The sequence below is a fragment of the Tachypleus tridentatus genome, chromosome 10 (assembly GCF_004210375.1).
Source record: "Tachypleus tridentatus isolate NWPU-2018 chromosome 10, ASM421037v1, whole genome shotgun sequence".
NCBI classification, from domain to species: Eukaryota; Metazoa; Arthropoda; class Merostomata; order Xiphosura; family Limulidae; genus Tachypleus; species Tachypleus tridentatus.
In genome coordinates this window covers 60,199,985-60,224,534 of record NC_134834.1, presented here as the reverse complement: position 1 = coordinate 60,224,534, position 24,550 = coordinate 60,199,985, and the positions used below count along the sequence as shown (strand labels likewise).

Genomic DNA, 24,550 nt, shown 5'->3' with positions numbered 1-24,550 from the left:
GGTTGAGGAATAATTCGTGAGCGTTTTTTTAAGTTAAAAAAATATATTCATAAATGAAAAGCTTTCGCAAAATATTTCATGTCATTTGGTAGATAATTTTTTGCTCTAATAGATGGTGTGTTTGATTTTTATATGTCTTTAATTTTGCTTTCATTTTCAGCTCATTAAATGGAATGTCAAATGGACAAAATCGAGCATTTTCGACACCATCTGCTTTTCGCATTTAATTTCTTGCAATTTCGTTTAAAACAATGCATACTATATACCTAGGTATTACATGAAATAAAGTATCATAATAAATGTTTTGGGTGTAATGTGTTCATGCATTGAAGTATTGTATAGTCTTGCATGTAATGCTTGAATGAAATTATTTAAAAACGCTCACGAATTACTCCTCAACCTAATATTTATAATAGAGAGAATATTTCAAGTGAAATTCATGTGTAAAAAAAGAACTTTTAACACAGCTTGGCTTTCATGTATAACTGATGGCATATTGATCTGAATGTAATAGAAAATTGTATATGCTTATGAAAACTTCAAAATTGGTTGGGTTTACTGATCTTTTACTGATAAACAACAATGTACAAAAATACCAAAAAATGTTTTATTTTCACTGCCAATTTAATGATTCTTTTATTCTCCTTTTTTATATATTAATTTGTAATAGATATCAAATATTCCTATAAAATGCATTACTGTAACAAAACAAAACTTGATACAATTTCCTATACCAATTGTATTTTATATTTTATAGTGTAAAAAAATCAGTTTTGTCTTTTACCATTTGTTGGTGTTTCTGTATCCTTTGTGTAAAACAAATGTTTTTCTCTGTGTTCTGAAACTGGTTCCTCTATTTATTGTATTAATGATCCACTTTGGAGATAAAGTATTAAGCCCTTTGTATATAAAAACAGTTCAGATAGGGAAGATAGATCTACATTAGGTAGCTATGTCACATTTTTAGTTCAGTGTATATTGTTATAGAATAAATCAGTAAAGCAGAACCAAAGTTTTTTGATTAATTTTTGGATAATTTTATATTATCAATATAAACAAAGTACATGAAAAAGGGGGCAGGATAACTTTCAAGGTCCTGCTACCCTCTTCCTGCTGCTGTTTCTAAAATTGAGAACTATTTGCAGACGTATTAGTGGTGATTTAGGCACTTTGCCAGTCAGTGTTTAATATTTGTCTGTTTGTGACTATAATGGGTGGTGCATCGAGATTCTACATACGAGCGAGTGTCAGGTACCCGATTGTGTATTTTAAATAATATTTTAGTTAGTGAAGAATGTGAACTGATTTTTGTATTCACACAGTATATGTGATATTTTTGTTTTGCCAGTTATGTAATTAAACAATTTGAATTTTGTTCTTCCAGTATCTATATTTGCATGTGTGCGTCTATCTCTCTCTCTCTTTAGATATAATATTAACACACACGTGTGAGTATAAATATATTTTATGATTGGTTATTCACGTAACTTTCAATTCTATATCGATTAAGAATGGAACGGGGCCTGGCACTCGACTCGTGATCTGAGGGTCACGGGTTTGAATCTCTGTCGCACCAAACATACTCGCCTTTTCAGCCGTAGGGACGTTATAATGTTACGGTCAATCCCACTATTCGTTAATAAAAGAGTAGCCCAAGAGTTAGCGGTGGGTGGTGATGACTAGCTGCCTTCCTTCTAGTCTTACACTGCTAAATTAGGTATGGCTAGCGCAGATAGCCCTCGTGCAGCTTTGCACGAAATTCAGAAACAAGGAAACAAATAAGAATTGAACGTGGCTTTGGGTTATTGTGTCGAAATGTGGATCCAAGAGTCCATAGTTTGCGTCATGTTTCCAAGAAAAAAAGCGCTCCAGACTTTGGAGCCGTAGGTGCTATATTAGAAGAGTTAAGTTCCGATACTCGATTAAAGTTGTCCAAGAGTTGTCAGTGGATGTTCGTCACCTGAACAGTTCAATATTGCATTGGAGAGAATAGCAGACCTCTTTTTCTTTCCTGCTGTAGGTGTAGTTTAATTTTTCAGTTGGAAAAGGTTTTGTGTTATTGCTGTTCAAAGATTTCTTCGAGCTTTCTAATGTTTATACACCCCTCCCACCATAATCAAACACACACAAATATATATCCTTATGTTGTTTCACTGATGAAAATCTCAATAACGAGAGCGTCACGTCACCCCTCTCAGAAAACGATACAGAAATATTTCATTAGAAGTTTGAGATTTACTTTACTTATGTAAGCTGTGTAAAACCTTGACCAAATAGAAATCATAAATAAAGATGTCAGTTTTATTTTCTGTCTTCCATTAATTAGTTTGAACATCCAAAGAATTGGCGCGAAGAATATTCCCTATGCAGCAAAAATAAATAAGTTAAAAATTAGGTAGCTTACACTCGTGAAAAACAAGAAAATACACAACATTAAATGCAGAACCCAATAGCTTCTAAGGTCTTAAATCTAGCCTTGATTCTATCCGTAATAAATGCATTTGAAGCACACATTTCTTCGTTTCGCTCTGTCAAATGAAACTTGCTCCTTCCACACATGCAAACAAGAACCCAATCTTAAGTTACCTTCTACACCTCAGTTATTTCATAACTCTAAAGTATAAGAACGAATATATGCCTCTTTAGTATATCAGCATTATGTGATTACATAGAAGTCTGTTCGGAATTGACATTAAGCTTTTTAAAATGTTTATTTCCTGTTTAAACCGTATTTAAGTGTTTGTCCCAAAAACATAGAAAAGGACAAAAAACAGAAATTAGGTTACTTCTCATTTATTTTACATCTTGTTTGGAATAATTTTCTGTTATTGATGCACGCCCTCTAACCCACACTTTATATTTTCTAATTCAGTGAAAGTTTAAAATTAACGTCTTTAAATAGTTAGATATTTTTAAACTGTAGGTGTACTTAGCCAATCTCTTGATGAACTAACCCCCTCCAGTCTTCCTGTTGGTATGAAGCCTATTGTTCTAATTGCGCGCAAATTACTGTTCAACCCAGTCTGAATAATGGTTACGTTTTATTTCTTTAACATGAACACGGATGGATAAAAGAATGGGAAAAAATACCAAAAATGTAGTTCATGTACATGGAAAATTTAAGTACTGTTCAAGCTAAACCATATTTTGGTAGGACCATATCGGAGAGATATTTATAAAGTGAACAAATTAAAACTTGTGGTAGAATAATTTATTATATTCACCGACTGATACAGTTACGTAACACTTGAAAAGAGGGGATATTTACAACGTGGTAATAGCAAGGTTTAAAAGTGTGTTGAAGGAATATTCACAGAAAGCCATTCTTAGACAAGATATAAGTGTTGGATATATTTATAGTGGCATTGTTACACAAGACGTTGTATTTGGAATGTATAATAAAATATATATATATTTTGATATAGATATTGATTGGTGTTGTGATACAAGTATATAAAATATATATTTACAAAGTGGTATTGTTATACCAAGTATAAATAGGAGTATGTAGAAGGGATATTCACAGATATGCATTGTTACACAAAGGATGATTTCGAGTCTGTTGGAGTGGTATTCTCAAGGTATCCCAGTTACATTTAAGAAGTAATATGTCAGAGTTGTATTCGTGTTATTTAAGGTCTTAAAAGGATTAAAACATTTTTCAGTAGAAGTGTACAGAAATAATGTGTATAATTTATTTCAGTTACACAAAATCTGGATTAATGAATATATACAGGATGGCATCGCCTTAGGTAATTTAATAAGTAGAGTAATACTGGCATCTTGACATGTGATTTCAGTAGTGGTATATTTGACAACCTCTCATATACAGTTAAACAAGTTATAATTGTTCGGTATATAGTGTTAAGGTTGAAGTATGGAAAGAAGATATTTGATCTCTCTCATCTACTTCTGTGATTTTGAAATGGAATGTGCAGACAGGTGGAAGTGCGTGATCACATGCTCACATTAAATTGCAGGTGCATACGTTTAAATACAGTTATTGCTTCCCCGAGTTACCGTGGGAATCCCTCTGCGTCTGAACAAGCTTGTTTGTAGTTTTAAGTGTGGGAAGAAATTGGAAGTGTAACGTAGCGTAACTTATTCAACGTAAACAAAAGCATGTATTTACGTAGCCTCATCTTTGAAGCACTAACCTCATGACCTAGTTTGAATGAAATAGGATTACTTTTGACCTTATACACATCGTAGTTATTTTAGGAGTTTCTCCAACTTTTAGTGGTTGTTGTGTGTTGAAAAATTTACATTCCACATATACTTTAATCTGATAGCTTTTGTTGAAAGCTGAAAAGACATTTGTGAAGTATTACTGAATAAAATGTGGTAATATACCAAATCCCTTAAGGTAATTTGTATGAATAAAATGTAATTTCTTAGTAAATGTGTGATAATCGGAATAGCATTGGCCATGTATATCAGATTCGTCAAAGTAAATATTTTGTAATTTAAATTCTTTTCGTGTTGGCCATGTTTTGTCTAAAAATATTTCACTGTAATTAGTAAATATAGTATTTTGTTGTTCTTCTCAATGTCATAAATTAAAAATTCTCTTGTCATATCGTAAGACAATATATAGCGTAGTCTTGAATTTTCCTAATTTAAGTAAGACAGCCTCTTCGTCAACATGTACTAGATTCCGTCTAGAAGACAAAAATGAAGTCCTTTTTTCTTTGTTTTTGGTGTAGTGTTATTTAATCAACAGCAGAAATGTAATCATAAAATTATCTCATGTCCACCGTGAGAAGCTTGGCTGGTTCTCTCACATGCATATAAATAGTATGCAGTGCCTCACTGCTCTTGTATAACTAATACTTTATCATTGGAGTATGCGTCGTTATGACCGAGTAAATATTCATCCGTTAGTGTGCATATAGCTGTTGTGTTTAAAACTTTTGTTTCATTTAACACACACACACACACACACACACACACAAAGTGGCAAAGCTGTGAGCGGAAAATACATCGTTACACTTAAGTGCCACTTGTTTCACACGCAAAATTAGAACGATAGACAAATGAAACATTATTGCGTCGTGATTTTCAAAATTTATCCAAATGAACTTTTTGTGCCATTTATTTATTTTAAAGGAAGTCATTTTGATATCTAATCTCCCCCTTTTTGTGTGCACTGATAAAGTTTGTGAAAACATACATAACATGTACTGAGAGTTTCATGTATATTTTTCATCGTTTTAGTGAATTATAATTATTTCTGTCACAGTCTTTGATAACAAAATACGTGTATATATAAACATCTAATAAGTTTGTACAGGAGCTGGAAATACGGTTATTGTTTTTAAAAATTTACATAACTTTTTCATTCAAAAATGTATTTTAGAAGACTAACCCCATAGTCAGCCACTGTTTATTTACATTGACTTAATCTTTTATATCTGCAGACCGATCCATAATCTTTCAAACAAAAATATATACATTAGGAGAAAATTCGTAGTTGTGTCTTTTGTGTTTGGATGCACAAAATTTATAGGCAACGTTGTGTATTTAAAGTAACTAAAACAGTTAAGTAAACTTCATATGCTTTATAACGGAATTCCTATAGTTCATAACTTCAGACTACACATGCACATATTGTTCTCCCAATATTAATATTTAAAAAAACAAACAATAATAATACCAGTGACCGAATTGGAAACAACTTTTATTAACCTTTTCACTTTTGAGTATAGTCAACCTTTACGTTTGTTGTATTAATATTTGTTGGTAGAGTATTTGAAAACTTAACTAATCAAACATTTATCTCCCTTTATTATAAAGTGAAGTTCCCTTTGCTGGAAAGCATAATATAATTCGGAAGATGATGTTTCAGATTAAGCATTTGTTAAAATGTAATACACCCAGGCTGTCATGTTGATATATGCATAGATCCGCAGACATCATTAATCCCCATTGTGTTAGAACTTGCTTTGAAGCCCTAACAGACTGCAGACTGTCAATGTTTTTGCTTGTTCTTAGCCATTTGATGAGGTTCAGCTTGATTAGGTGGTTAGGGCGCCTTGTACTCTGAAGGTCGCGGGTTTGAATGCCCCGTGACACCAAACATGCTAGCCCTTTTAGCCGTGTGGGCATTATAATGTTGCGGTCAATCCCACTATTCGTTGATAAAAAAGTAGCCCAAGAATTGCGGTGGGGGGTGATAACTAGCTGTCTCCCCTCTAGTTTTACACTGTTGAATTAGGGACGGCTAGCGCAGATAGCCCTCGTGTAGCTTTGTGCGAAATTCAAAAACAAAACAAACATCTTAGCAATTATATATTTAAATCAGGGATGCTCAAGAAGAAAACGTCGTCCTCTTGAGTTAGGTATTCCAAGAAGGGATGTTTTCATTCCCCTATATTCGAATTAACCAGTGATGTTCTGGAAGAAAAGCACTTTTTTTCATCCCTCGTAATTCGTCAACAAGAACTTATCCGTGAAAATAGTGTATAAGAATGTGTCGATGCCTAGTATCAAGTATCTTTTGAGCGGCTGGGATGTGACAGAAACAACATTTTCTGATAGTAATTATCCTCCTGAGTAAACAAAAGTTAAAAACCATGAAAACTGTGCGAGTATTTAGACGCACCAACATAAAAGTGCTTTTTAAGCATTTTCATTCATTTTTAAGGTGTAACAGTCGTTCCCAGACATGCTAGTAACGATATTTTATTTAAGACGTCCATGATGGACACACGTCATTTGCTTGTAGGAAAACTAAATTAACTTACGTAAAATATTTATTTTCTTGTTGAGCTGGTTCATTCTAGGAAATCTAATGGGATTATAAAAATATCTTTATAAGAATAGAATGACTACGCACCGTGTGTACTTTGGCTGTTTGAGAAAATAATTCAACAATATGCTGAGTGAAACAGCTGGAATTGTTCTATTCGGCGTTTGCAATATGATATTTCGTTGTCTGGTGGATAAAAGTAAGGCGATGTTTATTTCACTCATCTTTCGTTTTTCAAACTTTAAAAACAATGTACTACTTAGCTGTTACATACTAATATACAAGCATATTAGTAATGTGAGAACTGGATCACTTTTGAATAATTTGTAGAAATAAAACGTTGTGATGAATTAAATATAACCATGTACTAAAGTTTAATGATCGTTTTTACGTCATGCAGAATGTCCTATATTACTCCTGTCAGCATTTCGGAGTATGAATTTAGATGCAACTTCATTATGAATTCTTTGAAACGAATAAATAAAGCGTGCGAGATTTCCAACATGTCTTGATACTTTGCACTTGGAAATGACAGTTTGATTGCTTTAAGAAAACACGGTTTAGTGTTTATATAACGTCAGTTATATAGTGGACATTCACGTAGCGCGTCGTGGTTAGATGCGAAGCATTCGAGACTGCTTCTCGCACTTTGTATAGGGATAAATAACACCGATGCCCATTTTAAAGCAATACAAAAGTCACTTTAATTTTCTTCTCTACATGTCATCAGAAGCTAGGTATGAAGAGCTATCTGACACTGTCTCTCCATCTTCGGTATATATGCCGCTTTTCGGCTATTCAAAGCGTCCTAAAGTAGAAAACTGGTGAATAGCCAACACCTATATTTCTTATTTTCGTTCATCTTCCCCTTTCAAGAGACCGAATGGCTATTTAGTTTTATCAGTTTTATAATCATTTGATAGAGCAAAACAATTTTCACAATATTTGATTACCAATTACTATTATTCTAGGCAAAATTTATGAAGCTCTATAAACTAGTAGCCGATGCATAATAAAATAAAAATTGCCAAAATAAAAGTCTATGAATGGCTGACTAGTGAACTTTAAACAAAGAACCAAACAAAATAGAGATTGAAGTGGACGTATTAGTTGCTCAGCTAATTATCACAAAGCAGACATAGAACTAGAATTTTCAGTCGTAAAATGTTACTTTATTGTTAAATTGTCATAGTATTTTAAAATTAACTAAAGGAAAATGAAAAAGTATAATGATTAAAACTAAGATTCTATTCAAACACCAAGCTTTCGATAGACAAAGTTGTGAAGCCGGTAACGTCGGGATTTTCTTCTTCATGCACAGTCGAGACGGCTCAGTCTTTTATATGATCATTAGTGAATGAAGTGATATGTCCACCTTCATCTCTATTTTTTTCTCCTTTTTTTCTCAAGTTCAGTAACAAGCTTACACAGCCTTTTTTATTTAGCGATTTTTTTTTCTTATACTTGTAAATGTTAAGTCTTCAGGCACACATGCCTCCAGTGACTCAGCGATAAAACCTGAGTTTCAATACTCGTGTTAGGCACATCACAGATAGCCTATCGCGTGTAACTTTGTTTAATATCAACAAGCCAAAGTGCATCTACAGTATTATAACCAAAACTAAACTTTTGATTACAAGTGAATTACCTTGTGATTCCATGTACAAAAATGTTTTAGTGGTTCACATTATTCTGCAGTAGTTTTGTTGTCGAGTTTATTATAAACAATGAACTGAACAGTTGTTACAGTGACAAAACTCTATTTATTCAAAACCTTAACTTGTTCAGTGCACTGTTCATCGTTATGTGCCCCCCCCCAGTTGCACAGCGGTATGTCTGCCGACTTACAACGCTAGAAATCGAGTTTCGATACTCGTGGTGGGCAGAACACAGTTTATTGTGTAGCCTTGTGCTTAACTGCAAAACAAACAAATAAATCATCATTATTTTAAAGTAACTGTCTCCCGGGCACTAGTTAATGGTTTCTTGTACCTAGCTGTTGAATATAACTATTCAAATGTAAGTAATTATGTAATAGTTATTTATGTCTTCATATACAGCTATATGCATTTTTAGCCACGGCATAACGCTTATAGAATGGCTGTGGATTATTTTGTCGCAAGTACAGATTTTTACTTCGTATCCCTGTCATTTCTGGACCGTTTTAAAAGCTAACCACAGTTATGGACTAAGGGAGGTAACTCTTTCGGCTGATGTATTTGACCGTGTCCAAGGTCTCATAGACTAATTTACTCTAATCTTACCTAAAATAATTTCAAGTTGAGGGTAGGCTGGTAGAGATCATAATGAGTAATAAAATGGAATCTCGCCTCATGCTTTTTATTGCTGGCGCACAAAAATGTTTTGTACAAGATGGTCCGTAAGTCCCTACCTATCCATATATCTTATGTATCCAGTGTATCTGTGTGGTGTTATCCGTATTCTTGCGCTCATGTTCCCACGTTCTTGTCACAATACACTCTTCAAGTGTAAATGGGCTTACATCGGCCATATTTCTTAAAGAAACAAAAACAAATTTATAATACATGTGTAATCGAATATAACATAACATGTGGATGGGTAGGGGCTTACGGGCCACCCTGTAGATTAATTTACTGTTATCCTGCATACAGTTTTAAGTGCCACGGATATTGAGGATTTCTTCATGCTATATTTACACACAATGCTTCAAAAAGAAGCAAATAACCTAGAAAATGCAGAATTTTAAGAAAGGCAGTTTTAAAGTAATTTATGCGTAAATATATACCTATGTGAATGGTGTTATACACCTTTGTTACGTTTTGCTTTTAACTCGTAGCAACGTTGAAATGATTTGATCGTGTATGTATTAAAAAAAAGTAAACTTGTATTTACTTGTAGAGTTTTAAGTTACGTGGTTATCAGCTAACTTGTTTTACATTTTAATCGCAATAAAAGTAGCCACTAGCTAGCTATCCAGTGAAAACACGCGTTACAGCCGCCGTGGGCACCGGCGGACCTTGGGGAGCAGCTGGTACGTCGTCAAGGCCAAACTCGTTGCTGTTATTTCGTCATTCTACAGTCTACACGACAGCAAGTTTGCAGGCAGGCTATAAGGCCCACGTTGTTATGCACGCATACATAAATACGAATAAACTTAACGATATTAGCGGACACTAAGGCATAACTATACTGCGTCATCAACTTTTGATCAATATTTGCCGCCTATTAAGATTAAAAAAAAAATTCAGAATGATAATAATTGAACCGACGAAGCTCTAATACCTGTAATATTTATTTTTAATCAAATACTTAGTAAAAACCAAACTGTTGCTAAAACATTAGTGGATAGTAAAGTTCAAAGGTAACATAATTACCTTGAGTGAAATAGGAAATAATCATCTGTGCTGTTCAATTTAATCTTGTAGTATTCCATTGTATAATATTTGTATTATGAGCTCTAGAATGTGTTTATAGAATTGGATCTTATGTATAAAGTATTACATTTAGCAACTTATTCTACCTTAAATTAGTTTTTGAAAAATAAAAGACAGGTAGACAGAAGAGTTTAAAATAACTTATTTTCTTACCAAATATTTATATTACCTACCTTATTCAGTAGATTTACATAGGACCATTAATAAAAGAATAATAATAGTTATTCTAACTTTGTATTATTGTATGGAAAGTTAATCTTTGTAGTGTGCTTGAGGTTTGTTTTTTTTTTTAGGTAGTATTCCATTTCAATATTCTCCTGTTCTAAATTTATTAATCCTACATCCCAATAGTCCTACATATTTTAGCCTAAGCTATAACATTATAGAATTATTTTGAGATCACTTTTCGATCAGACTTCCTTGAGGCAATTGTGTAAAGAAGCTGTGCTGATCTTGGTAGAAACAGAAATGTAGTTTCTTATAAAGCCTGTTGAAGTTATTGTTAATTAAAAGCTGTTAACCCATCAAACTTCACAAAAAATATAACATCAGAAAAAAACATGCTCTCAGATTGCTTTAATGATGACAAAAATAAATGAGTTATATATTGCATTTGTATGAAATCTGAATAATTACTCAACAGTAAAATTTCATAACCATCTTGTAAAGATGAGTTCCTCAATTTATTAGTAAAGATTAAGTCCAGAAGTTGTCAGTGAGTGGTGTTGACAAGCTAGCTAATGTCTCTTTTGTTCAAAACTTCACAATTAAGGAAAGCTAGTGCAGATAGCTTTCAAGAAGCTTTACAAAGTTTAAAAAGCAAACAATCAAACATAAAGCTTCAATTAAGAAACGTAGTTAAATTACTTACTGGTTTTTGTGTGTGTTTCATGGAATTGACAAAACATGTTGGAAAGGTGATGCTAAACAAAGAAAAAATGTTATTGTGGCTTTGAAAACCGAGAAGACTCGCTTTCAGCAAAGCACTGAGAAAGGGAGTATTGGAAGAGAGGTTTAAATCTTTCAATATTGTCACTACCAAAAGATCAGTGAAAAGGTTTCTTTATATTTGCTGAACAAATTACTTTGATATTTTGTCTAACTTGCCTATATAGGATTAACCAAACTTTCATACATGTGGAAAATTAACTAATTTTTCTTTTGGGAAAAAAAATAAAATAAATATTGCCCTTCAATTGTTGCTTTCAGTCCACATCACAGAATTGCTTCATGAATTTTAGATGAAAGGAGAATATTGTAAATTCTTTATTTTTTGTGAAATTTGTGATATCATAATGAAAAATCATTTCACAACCAAATATTTTTCAAAATTTAGGGTACTTTCATGTGTATAAGCACAGAGGACCATTTTTGATTTGAAAATAGTTTTATTAAATCTAGAACCAATGAGTTATAGATCTATTGGGTATAGGACCAAAGTAATGAAAGTAACAGGAGTTGGTTTCTGTGGATACACCATCCAGCTTTGATGCCTGTAATTTCTCGTATTTTATAACAATGCTTAGCATGATCAGAAATAGAGGTTCACAAATTAATTACCTCTGAAGTTGAAAACTATGAACTGCTGTGTATGTTTAAATTTGGTAATCCAAAGAATAATATGTCTTATTTAATCAAATTTAAAATATTCAAATATACATTTATGTAAAGTCTTTGGTATGACAGATCATTTGTATGCATCTCAACCTGAATAGCACTTTTTATCTTACAAATTGGTTAGGTTGTCAACCTTGTTCAACAAACATCTAGAACTATGAATATTTGTTTTGATTTTGTATTATTGTATGGGAAATTAATTTAGAACTGTGCTAGTTGAATGCTTGCTTTTCTTTAGATAATCATTAATCAGGTGTTTGAAAATATTTTTGTGAATTGTGGTAGATTTTCCCTTAAAGGAGATTACTGTGGGCTACTACAAAAAATATGTGGATCATCTGTAACAAACAATTTTTTTGTGATTCTGTGTCTGTTTTTCTCATTAGCTTTAAGTTAAAACCTGCTGCATTTAAGTCTATATAAATTTTATCATAATGAATGTTTGAAAATAAAAATTTTGATGCTGTTTTAAGAATAAAATATTTTCTTTAAATTGGCATTTATACAGAAGGACAGGTGTGTATTGCAAAAATTCATTCACCTAGGTTACTCTAACCTTGAAAGGGAGATAGTGATTTGATTGCCTTGACCTTGCTAAACTGTGATGCAAGAATTTTTTATTCCACCTCTGGAGTAATGTGTGCATGTAAGCTCAGCCCAGTATGAAGGACAAGTGAAAGTGAATTGATTCCTGTTTGTAACTCAAACCATGTCCATAAAAGCAAAATATGTCTCTCTGTCACTCACTCATATATGTGTTGTATTGGGTAAAATATATAAACTTCTTAAGAATTTTGCCATTTTTTCTTCATAGTAACAAATAAATTTAATTAAACACTGAATTTATTCTAAGTACTTCATTTTATTTAATATTCTAAAATGGATATTTTTGTTAGATTTTGCATACTGTTGTTGAAAAACAACTTCCTGTAAAAATTAATTTGTATTTGAATGTATGTGTGTTACAACAGCATGTCAAGTAAAAAATAAGAAAAAAAGCATGCCAAAAAATTAGTTTTCTATTTTCAAGAAATACTTATTTCATCCTTATATTGTTATTGAATTTAATTTTGTTTATTGGTAGTATACCTTCTTAAATTATAAGATCTGTGACTAAATTGGTGAAATATTATACAAAAAGTGTTTTGTTTTTTTTGTAGTAATTGAATAACATCATACCAAATGCCTGTTTTTCTCCAAGGATCTTTGATTCTGTTACAAGTATAATACAAGTTATCATTTGTAATTGGTTAATGCCTGATTTGGTTGAGTTTTAGGTGGGAGTATGAATGACATATTGGGCATTAAAATATAATTCTTTAAGTCAGTCTGAAGAGTACATATTTGTTTAAACAAATTTCTTCTCAAAGCTACGATAGGCATAGCATTGGTCATGCTAGAAAAAAACAGTTGTATACATGTTTGGATATTACAGTAACTTATTATTTTTCATCTGTATATATTCACATGTAATAATGTAACTTTATTGTTTGTAAAGTTGCACTATCATTTTGTCATTATTCAGTCATGTTATTTAAGTATTATTAAATTTAGCATCATAATATTTTATTAATAATTTATAATATTATATCATTCTTGTTTAGTTTTATAAATATCTATATTATTATTTAAGCTTTGTTTTCATTAATTACCAGTGCTTTTATTTTAGTATTGTGCAGTTTGTCAGATGTTTTTATCATCAGCCTGTAACTGTTTTGGTGTTTGACACATAAGCCATGTATTTGGGAGGTAAAAATATTCACTAATTTCAACCAAGGGAAAATTGTGTAAATGGTGAACACTGCCAGAATGGTGTTTCTTATAATATTGCTTATATTTAACTGCAGCTTTCACATTTCACATTAATTGCAGCTGATGGCTAAAATCTAGTGAAAATCATGACTGAGGAGATAACATTAGGTTTACGTCAATTATCAAGAATAATGAAGTAAGCAAATAGGAAGGATTGATATGATTACTGTTATTGAGAAGGTTTTGTTTAGGTTAGTTGGCTACCAAATCTTTAATAGTATCAGTAGAAACAGAAATAAGCTGTTTGTGTATATAGAAAAATAAACAAGATAGAAATTGGAGTACTCAGAATAACAAATAGAAAAAGATCAAGAATCAAATATCAACAATGAAAATATCCTTATTTATAAAATTTAGTTATCAATATCCAGGAGAGTAGTATTTGAGAACAATTTTCAATGCATTTCAAGTGCTACCACTAATATTAGATAAAATAATACTTAATGATTTTCATAATATTGTTTTGTTGTGTAACAAAACATTGGAATATCCAACTGTTCTATTTTTCATTCCTTTATTAATTTCTTCAACTGGTTTTGTGACTTCACAGGTTACTTTTTGGGAATAATTTTAATTGAAAATCTGTAACAAACTTTCAAGTGCTCTTTTGCAACTAAGCTTAAATAATGTAAATTAAATGCATATATTCAAAATGTACAAAGATATAATACATTCAATATATAAATTATATTAAAAATGCTCAAAAGTGTATGCAATTAAAGCCTATTCAGTATAATTTCTTTTTTAGATTATAATCTTATTGTATTTATAATTTTTATAGTTTTATAATTCTTACTGACTGCACACAACCAGTAACTTCTGCCCTCTTACCTATATCTATTTTAAGTGGCACCACAAAAAAGTTAATTTTTTTTAAAAACAATTTTTTTATTTTTACATGCCCAAACTTTTAACTAATTATATTTATTTTTGAGCATTTTTAATATACTTATTAAACATATACAAAAATGTTTATATGATTGGAATATTTGTATTTAATTTAATCTAGATTATATCTGTGTAGCCACAAAATAGTACTTTAATATTTTTTTATTGTAGATTGTCAGTAAACTTGTATCCTGAATAGTGACCTTCAAAGTCAAGAAATTGCTTGAAGAAATGAATAAAGGAGGGAGAAAAAGTAGAATAGTCTGATGTTTCCAGTGTTTCGGTTACACATGTAAATAGTGTAAAGAAATTGTAACAACAAACATAAATTCATGTTGGCAGCATAATTACACTGCACAACAAAGTTTTTGCTTCTTGAACATTGTTGGGTGTTTCCTTATAGATTTTTGGCTGCTGATCACGAAAATCACATCCAAATTTGCCCATCACATACCGTTCCATTGAAATCTTCAGTTTTGCTACAATGGAAAAACTATGTCAGGGCAACTGGTATCTGTCAATGCTTGCTGACTACTGATGGACACTGCAACGTGATGCACCGGATATTGAATAAAAACGAAAATCAGGAACAAAACACTTTTAATTACATTGAACTTAATAGCATATTAGAAACATAAACACAATTAAATACATTATTGCTGGTAAACAGTTAACTGTCTATTTCTCAGATTTACTGCATGATGAAGCAAAACCAAAACTATATTTGTGCATACCCACCAGGTACCTGTCATAATCAGCAAAAACTTTTCAGGAAGCAAAACTTTTCAAAACAATTGTTGTGCAGTGTTATTTTTTTGCATTGCATGATTCTTTGTCTTGCCTTTTCATTTCAGTTGTTTTCACTTAAATTTTCTATGAATGTTAAAGCAAATTACAAAGTGGAAACTTTCAAGAAATGATAAAAAAGCAAAATTGTGCAAAATATGAAAATTCAGCTTTGCCAAATTATTTTATGATAAAGTTTAAAAAAATGTATGCTTGTACGATTATTATAAATGGAATAAAGACACTTTTTGTGTCTCTGATATCAGGTGTATTATATGGAGAAAAAAATGATTTTTTTAGAATTTGTCACTTAGTAAGGACATAAACTTATTTTTTAATGTCTTGTTCTTGTGTGAGATAAGCTATTATCAAGAAAATTAATGTCGCGTTATCTTCTGTTCAGACAACTTATTTATCTGTGTAAAAGAAATAGGTATTGACTCTTAGTATGTTCTAAAACAGAAAATTAAATAGGTCTGAGTTGTTCACTGTTATTTTTATGCAATTAAAATACATGCACTAAATGTATGTATGTATTTATACTACAGTTTACAGAAAAGTGTTGCTTTTAAATTTAGCCCAGTTCTTCTGACATGCATTTGCATGGTTGAAAAACATAAAATTTATGAAATTGTTTAATAGAGCTGCTTTCGTCCACTTGCTTGTAAGCATGAAATTTGAAATACCACCTAGGTAAGGATACTATTTTCATGTCATTGAGGAATCGATGGCTTTGATTTATTTATTACAATAATTTTTTTATAAAACAAACAAAGACAAACAACTTAGCTCACATGATTTAATAATATTATATAATTAATTATTTAGTATAGGCTTTGTGAAATATTATTGGAAGCAATATTATGCAACTAATGTTAATAAATTATGTTATGGAGGATGTAATAAGATGAATCCATAATTCCATATTTTCAAAAATTATTTTTTCTTCTATTAATTTTTGAATAAGATTAAAAAATTCCACATAGTTGCTAACATTTGTGATTGATTCATCACGTTATCTGTCACTGTTTATTTTCTAAAAAAAAAAAGAGTTGAAATTTGTTGTTTTTGATTAAAATCTTTATTATTACAGTATACTATTTTATATCTGTAATTTAATGTCTACAAAAATTAAGAAAAGAAAAGCAGCAATTCAATTCTTGTTGCACATATTTAATGACTATTTTGCTTGCAGTGTTCATTATTATTATTATTATGACTAGATTTTTATTTTTTGCTAAGAAAGACATTTGTGAGAATATTCCACTGTAATTGTAGGCTAGGATTTTTTGCAATTAAAAAGTAATGTGAAAGGAAGTATTATTTTACAGCAGGTATTTTTAATTTACAAATAGATTCATGACTCAGTTATAAAGTATGTTATGATAGTGTACAGAAATATATTTTTGTAGTTTGTGCAAATTTTTGGATAAGTAAGAAAGCAGATTATATGTAAATTTGAAGTGATGGATTAATGGATAGATATAACAAAGTTACTCAAAGATTGTGTAGAATTACAAAACTGTCACCTGGAGAGACATATGATCAATCAGACTTTGATGCTCTCATTGAACAGTTGCTGTCTCCCTTTTTAATCTTGGGGGACTTTAATGGACATCATTCCCTCTGGAGAAGTGCTGACATTGATAGGAGGGGTCACTCTGCAGAGCATATTCTCTCTGATCACAACCTTTCTCTTTTCAATACTGGTTCTTCTGCTTATTTCCATGCACCTAGTCAGTCCTTTATTGCTATTGATCTCTCAATTTGCTTGCCTTCATTATTCTCCCATTTTTCATGGAGGGTTGACAATAATCCACATGGCAGTGATCATTTTCCTATAATTTTGAGAGAGACTGGCCATGGTGAATGCCACCTGACCCACGTGCCCCGGTGGAAGCTAGATCAGGCAAACTGACTCTATTTCATTGCTCTCACAGTACTTGATCCTACCATCGTCTGTAAGCCATCAATAGACGACTGTGTGGTAGCAGTAACTGACTGTATTATACAAGCAGCTTCTCAATGTATTCATAAAAACTCAACACATTTTCTACTATATCTTTGTTCGTGGTGGAATCCTGCCTGCCACATGGCACAGAAGGCTGCAAAACCAGGCCTGGGATACTTTCTGTAGATATCCCATACTCTCAAACTGCACTACTTTCTTGTGGGCCCGTGCTCATGCTTGGTGGGTAAGATGTCAAAGCCAGAACGAATCTTGGATTAAGTTCACAACTGGCATATCTTTTACCACCAGTTCCAAAATTATATGGGACAAGATTCAAAAAGTCAGTGGGCAATACACTTCTGTCCCCCTCTATATCTTACTCTCTGATGGTCAGGAAATAGCTGATATCTGGAGCATCGCCAGTACTATAGGTGAAAGCTTTTGCTTGGGTATCTAGCACTCAGATGCTATCTTTTCTCTGGACTCTCCACCATGCTTCCCTTTCCCTTTTTCTTTTAGTAGAGTTTGAAAGTCCTTATCACTTTCTTTTTCCAAACCACTGAGGTGATGGACCATGGAAGTATCCTTCTGACTATGTTAGCAAATTAATAACAAAATCTTGAAAGGATTATAAAACCATTCAGTTGAGAGTAGGGTGGTGGTGTTCAGCTGGTGTATGTGGCATGATATTCTCCACTATGAAACAAAAAAAAATGGGAGTGGGCTATCAAAATTTATGTTTTACCATTTGATGTCAGTTTCCAGTGGCTGGGTTTTGGAATTAGAATTGAATCAATCAACGTAAATCCTCAGACATGTATTACCAATATCTACATTACCTTTCTCATTTATATTCTTGCTCCTCCATCACTATTATGTGTCATAGTGGAGGAGTTTGCAGATTATTACAGTTATTTTCCTTCTGTTATCCTTCAATGCTTATTATTCTAAGAATGTTACTGCTCTTGGGATAGTTTGTCAATTTCAAATTTGAGGGAGATGGTTTACATTAAATTGACATCTTATCAATGCTGGATGTCAGGCTTCCAGATCTATCAATTTTTCATATTATCCTGTGCCCCTTTTATGAATCAGTGGTCATTCTCTCTGGTCTTATAAGTTTGTGGTGAAAATTGTATGATCCTCTTTCCTACCCTCACCAGATGTCTGAGTTTTATATTGTAGTTGGCTTGCCATCAGTATGATCCTCTTTTCTACCCTCACATGGATATCAGTTCCCATTGCACTTGGTTTTGGGCATAGTTGGCGTGCTGTGTATACAGTCTGTTATGTTCTAGCCATTTTGTATCTAGGAGGACATCCTTGTATTTTTATGTACATACATAGTTTGTGGGATTGAGATTCATAAGTAGTGCATTGTTTGGATCCTTAACCTGCCATAATTCTCTTCCAAATGGATTTGCTCCTATGTTTTTTTGCTGATTTGTGTGATATTTTTTCAGGTATACCTGGTTCAGAGGTGGTACAGTCTGCTGCATCAGATCTTTAATTCTGAATGTCTCCTCATAGAGTGTGTCCTTCAGACACTTTAGAAGGATGCTTCTTTCTTTCTCTTGCATTGCTTTCTCCAACTATTGTTATGGGATTTTAGCTGTTTATGTGATTGGGTGTAATATACCATATCAGAAGTTATACTTTTCTTATACTTAAATGTTTTCTGCTAGGTTCTTACCTCCCTCATCACTGAAAACTGGGTCTTTCATTTTCTGCTAAAATTGAAGTAATAGTTCAGTAGAATTAAACAGAAGGAGTCACATGCATTAAGAGAACGTGTCTCACTCTTATTTATGGAAGGTTGTCGCAGGATGATTTGCATGAGAGACACATTAGAATCAGTCAATTCCAACTGAGTAGGTGCTCAAAGGCTTGTAGTATGCATAAAGAAATTGCATATAGAGGGCAGCACTGAATGAGAATAGCTATTTATGTGAGAGGTAGTAATTACCTTCCAGGAAGAAATACATTTTCATATAGGAAAATGATAATTTTTATAAAATATTTTATTTTTTTGTGTACATCTTACTAAAAGCTTATTACATCTTTGTCTAGCTATGCTCATTATATTTGGAATTCAACATTGTTTCTTTAGTATAGGATCAGTTTATTAGACCAAACCCATGCACTTTTAGTTAATGCTGTTTATGATGTTTATCAAGGTATAATAATGGTATATAATTATCAAGAGATTCATCATGATGTTCTTATGGACAGCATGAGTTCCATTCAATGATTGTTTTTATTCCTTTACTTCTATAGTCACCCAACTTCATCCTCCTCAAAGACCATGGATTCCCTTAGCCCTTCCAGATAGACAGAAGCCAACATGTAAGTTTGCATTGTAACATTGTACTGTAAAATGTAATTTACTTCCTTTACCTGTTCAGATGAATAAAAATCCACCTCTGTGATTTAAATTTAATGCAGATGTTTTAGAATATCTATTTATTTACATTGCATATTCTCTCTATACAGAAAAATACATCAAAATGGTAGTAAGCATTAAATTGGTAAAAATTGTGGCAAAGAGTTAAATATTGTGTAATGAAATAGTTATATCTATCTCTTAAAGTTGTTACATCATTTTACTTTTTAATTTCATGTAATGTTAATATATTTTAGTCATTGGCATTTATGTTTATAGTAAATTTTCATATATTGAAGATTATAATCTCATTTATGTAAATGCAACAAATAGGAAAAACCTCAGAATCCTTGTGATTTTATATAAGTACCTTATAAGAACTTCTAAAAGTAGCCATTTATTATATTCAAGCCATTTTCATTAGTATGTTAACCATCAAGTTACAGACTTATTTTTATGCTGGTTTTTAATAGCAGGGCTTACTTATAACAACATTCTAAGTAATACTTTTGTTTTCATATCATCACTGTTGAAAAGAACTCTGCAAAAGAAAATTATTTGAACAGTTATGGCTGAAATTAATAAAATTATTAATGGTATTTTAATATAAATTTTCCTGTTACTCATAGAATGTTAAGGACCCTCTAACTAGCAGAGGATCTGTAAGCAATTTGATGCATAAATAATGTAGAAATATGTGCTTAAAAAGCTAATTGTCTGATTAAAAAGTTACATAATGAGTTAAGAGATATCATCTCAATTCTGAGACCGTGAAGTTCTCAGAGAGATTGGAACATAAATCATATGTTGATTTATGAATGGGATAATTAAATACTTGGTCTTAATTATTTTTGAATTGTTAAACTATTTTAATTTAGTACTTTCAGAAATATTTATAAAAATGTATTTGGGTTTAAAATTTGAAATAAAGTGATACTCCTATACATGATTCAGTTGTTCAGTAAGATGGATAGTAAAGAATTATCTTAAAGTGTCTTAAATGTTGTATTAGTTATTTTCATTTTCTTTACTCAAAAAAGAGCAAATTTATAACTGCAAATATTGTCTTTCTGTTTAGATGAGACTTCAGTTTTTAAAGTGTAGAACTCGGTTTGTTAAGATATCTAAGATGATAGTAAATAAACAGAAAAAAAAATTAAATTGTGTATTTTTTAATTCATTTGTAAATATTAATGGAAATTCTGCATATGTGAAATTTAAAACTAACATATTACGTATTGCATTACTTGCCAATACTTTAACTGCAAAGTTTTCTTTTATATTTTTTAGGTATTTTCACTGTAATGTGTTACAACATCTTATGTCCTAAATATGCCACTCGTCAGTTGTATGGTTATTGTCCTTCTTGGGCCTTGAGCTGGGAATACAGACGGAAAGGTATAATGGAAGAAATACGTCACTATTCTGCAGATATTATTTCTTTGCAGGTAATTAAAAATAGACTATTGTCATTGTTTTGCAGTAAAAGTTGGATTCTTTTGTAAACTTGTTAGTTTATGACTAAAACTGATATTCTCAGATTTAATATTTACCCTTAGACAGATTTCACTAGCTTTTTAAAGCTTCATTATAAAATTCAACTATATTTTTCCTAAACTTCCAGCACTCCGTATTGTTTGGTATTTAAAACTAGTATACCAAAAATTATCACTACTATTTTTTTTAACATTATCTCATCACCTCAATAGTCTGACTATAGTCCCCCTTTATCTGCTGTTATACTTAGAGCTGATTTAAGTTGTCAGGATAAGTGGTAGTCTGACAACATGTAAGTTAATTCTTACTGGTAACTGAGTAGCTGTGTTTACTGCTGTTGATTGTGCTGCTTTAAGTAGTCAACTTTGGTTACATTTTGACTGTGCTTAAGTTAATCTAGTTTAGACAATAATAAGACTTTGTTAGAATTTTGGATGTAGCAGGTCTAGTGTGATTGACATAATATATTATCCTTTGCTTTCATTCACAAGTTCTTAGAATTAATCTTTATCAGTAACTTAATGCCTAGAACTACATCTGCCTCATTATTCTAAGTAAACAAAATCTGTAGTAGTTTGACTACACTTTATATTTAAGCTAGTCCTTGTCAGAAAGTGAGTACCTAGACCTATGACCATCCCACTGTAGTCAGCTTTTGTAGCAGTTTTATTTTAACCTTATTGGTAACTGATTGTGCAGAGCTGCCACCAATTTCATATTAATTCATATTTACAGCTAATCTGTCTGGAATTACCATAGTATCACTTGAATGATAAATGCTTTTTATTACTATTGATGCATGCATTTTAGTGTTCCACTTTATGTGGAAGCTGTCATCATAATTAGTTGATGTTTATAACTGTTATATAAAGAATTTCCATTCTAATATTATAAAAGTTAGTCATCACCTTTAGTAGAATTAAAACAATCACTTTAATCCATGTTTAAAGCAATATATTGAGAATTGTTATTGTATCACTATCAAGAGTGACAATATAACATAGTGTGTTGTAGTTCTTTTTGTTTTATTTCTTACAAAAGAGAAGAATTGATAAATCTGGTACACAGAAAAATATATAAAACAATGATATACATCTACAGATTTAAACATATAGATGGTATACTTTATTCTGTTGTAACAATGATTTTTCTTGGATTTTTCTTCATCTTTGCAATATTACCTTTTAGCTAAAAAGACATGGCTGTATTTGTTGCACAATTATGTTGAAAAATTATGGTTGTGTCTGCAACTTCATTGTATTAATTTGTTTACATTGGATTAGCATATTGGTGTGTTGTTCATAAAATGAGTTATTGAACAGAAGTTATCTAAAAGGGTTTTATTGATGTTTTAATGGGGAAAAATAAATATTTCTAACCTAAACTGGAATTGCTTTGATAGGTAATGTGTTGATGTAGACAGTTTCTTTAAATGAAAAGTTTGCACTCTTCAGTGTAAAAAAAGGTTATTTTACTGCACGTAGTAAACAGTAATTGTCATGTGTTATTTTTAAGAAAGCTATTGGATTCAAGCATTTTATACTTGTTTAAAGATTAATGTTAGAATTCATTTTCAGATTTTGTTGTGCCATGTCTGTATTAGTAAGACTAATATCAATACCAAGTTTCCCCCTTTTTTTTTCTATATTTGTCACTTGTGGTTTGAACAAAAAAAAAATGATGGGTTTCATGCTTTCAGCTTTTGTGCAATGTACTGTCCTCAAAAGTAACTTAAGTTTAGATAGTTATTTTCTGTTGCATATGTTATTATCAGAATATTTTTTTGTATTACAGTTATCCTAAAATGCGATTTGGAAATTGTCTTTGCAGGAAGTAGAAACTGATCAGTTCTATAACTTTTTCTTACCGGAATTAAAAAATGAAGGCTATGATGGAATTTTTTCTCCTAAGTCAAGAGCAAAGATTGTACTTGAAAGTGAAAGGAAACATGTCGATGGTTGTGCCATTTTCTTTCGCTCAGACAAGTGGGTATATTTTTATAATGATGTATTCTGCTTAATAACTTAATCTAAATGAATTAAACATTTGTTATCCTTTTGTTAGTCCTCATGACTATGGCATAAAGCTCACAAAAAGTAACATTTTTCAATTGTCTTTAAGAGTATTGATAACTTGTTACTTATGCATAAAGTTTTGAACAAACTTTTCAGCATAATAAAGCTTGAAACAATATTAATAATTTATTTGTTTGAACAAAGTCAATATAACTTAGAAATATGACATTGTCCACAACATATGTGATACTAAGGTTAAATTATTTAGAAACATCATTTGTAATTAGCATATTTTGAGACCAAGCTGATACCACTTTGAAACAATTTTTGCCCATAACATTTAGGAAGAAGCTTACATTAGTCATTTTTAAGATATTTTTATAAAATATTTTGGATTATGCCAATATTACTTTGAAGCTTTGTTTCTCAATAATGTTTTTTTTTAACCAAGTCAACATTTTAAAATATTTTTTGTCTATAACATATTTGGGTCAAGTGTGCCACTTTAAAATATTATTTGCCCATACTGTATTAAAGATCAAGGTGACAACACTAGAAGCATTCTTTATGCATTGTGTATTTGAAACAAATATGACATCAGTTTCAAAAATTGTTCATAGAATGTTTAGTACCAAGGTGACTTCACTTTTGAAACATTATATGTCTGTTACCTCTTTGTGTCCAAGACAAAATCACTCTGTAACATCTTTTGTTCATAATATATTTGAGACTAAGGTGACATCACATTTAGTGGTCAATAGCATGATCATTGCAGTGATTACTCTTCTGCACCAACCACTTCAGCAAAAAAAAAAAAAAAAGAGAGAAAGAAATATTAACCCTTTATTGTTCCACAGGGAAAAAAAATCAAAAAGACCATTCTTCTAATTTATCAGATTGCAAGTTAAAATTTCTTCATATGTTAACTGTTAATAACCTTAAAATACTTAGGTTATTTTGTATATATTTGTTGTTGCTCTTTGTTGAATTTCACACAGAGTTAGTCAAGGGCTATCTGTGATGCTTGTCCCTAATTTGGAAGTGATAGTCATGGCAACTGATTGATACCACACACTACCAACTTATGGACTGCTCTAATTTAATAATGGAATATTATTGTTGCTATTCTATTGTACCTATGTCTCCTAAATTTCAAATTTCTTTTTTGTCCTTGTGGTAATGAATTACAAGTGTTTTTTCCAAGCTCAGTTTTTTTTCTAAAAACAGTTAAGTACAATTTCTTTAAATTTATTTACTGTTTACATCTCAAATCTGTTGTTTTTCCTGATAAGAAATTTTGATAACACTGTACTTAATTTTTTAATGTTTTAAATTTTGATAATGCTGTTTTTATTTTTTTAATGTTTTAAATTTTGATAACACTGTTCTTTATTTTTTAATGCTATAACTGGTATCTTAAGGCAGACATGTTAG

At 31.2% G+C, this 24,550-nt stretch overlaps 1 protein-coding gene across 3 annotated transcripts in view; it reads left to right on the top strand.

Annotated features, from left to right (window-relative positions):
* The window catches only part of LOC143229381 (CCR4-NOT transcription complex subunit 6-like), a 90,208-nt gene that overhangs the window by 50,745 nt on the left and 14,913 nt on the right, over positions 1 to 24,550 (top strand). For 2 of the 3 annotated variants that reach the window (XM_076461623.1, XM_076461622.1), the window contains 3 exons: positions 19,499 to 19,567; positions 20,895 to 21,052; positions 22,932 to 23,086. In XM_076461623.1, the coding sequence (XP_076317738.1) occupies positions 19,499 to 19,567; positions 20,895 to 21,052; positions 22,932 to 23,086 (382 nt within the window). Of the gene's footprint in view, positions 1 to 19,498; positions 19,568 to 20,894; positions 21,053 to 22,895; positions 23,087 to 24,550 lie in introns of those variants that run through there. The other variant, XM_076461624.1, reaches the window with a different exon arrangement.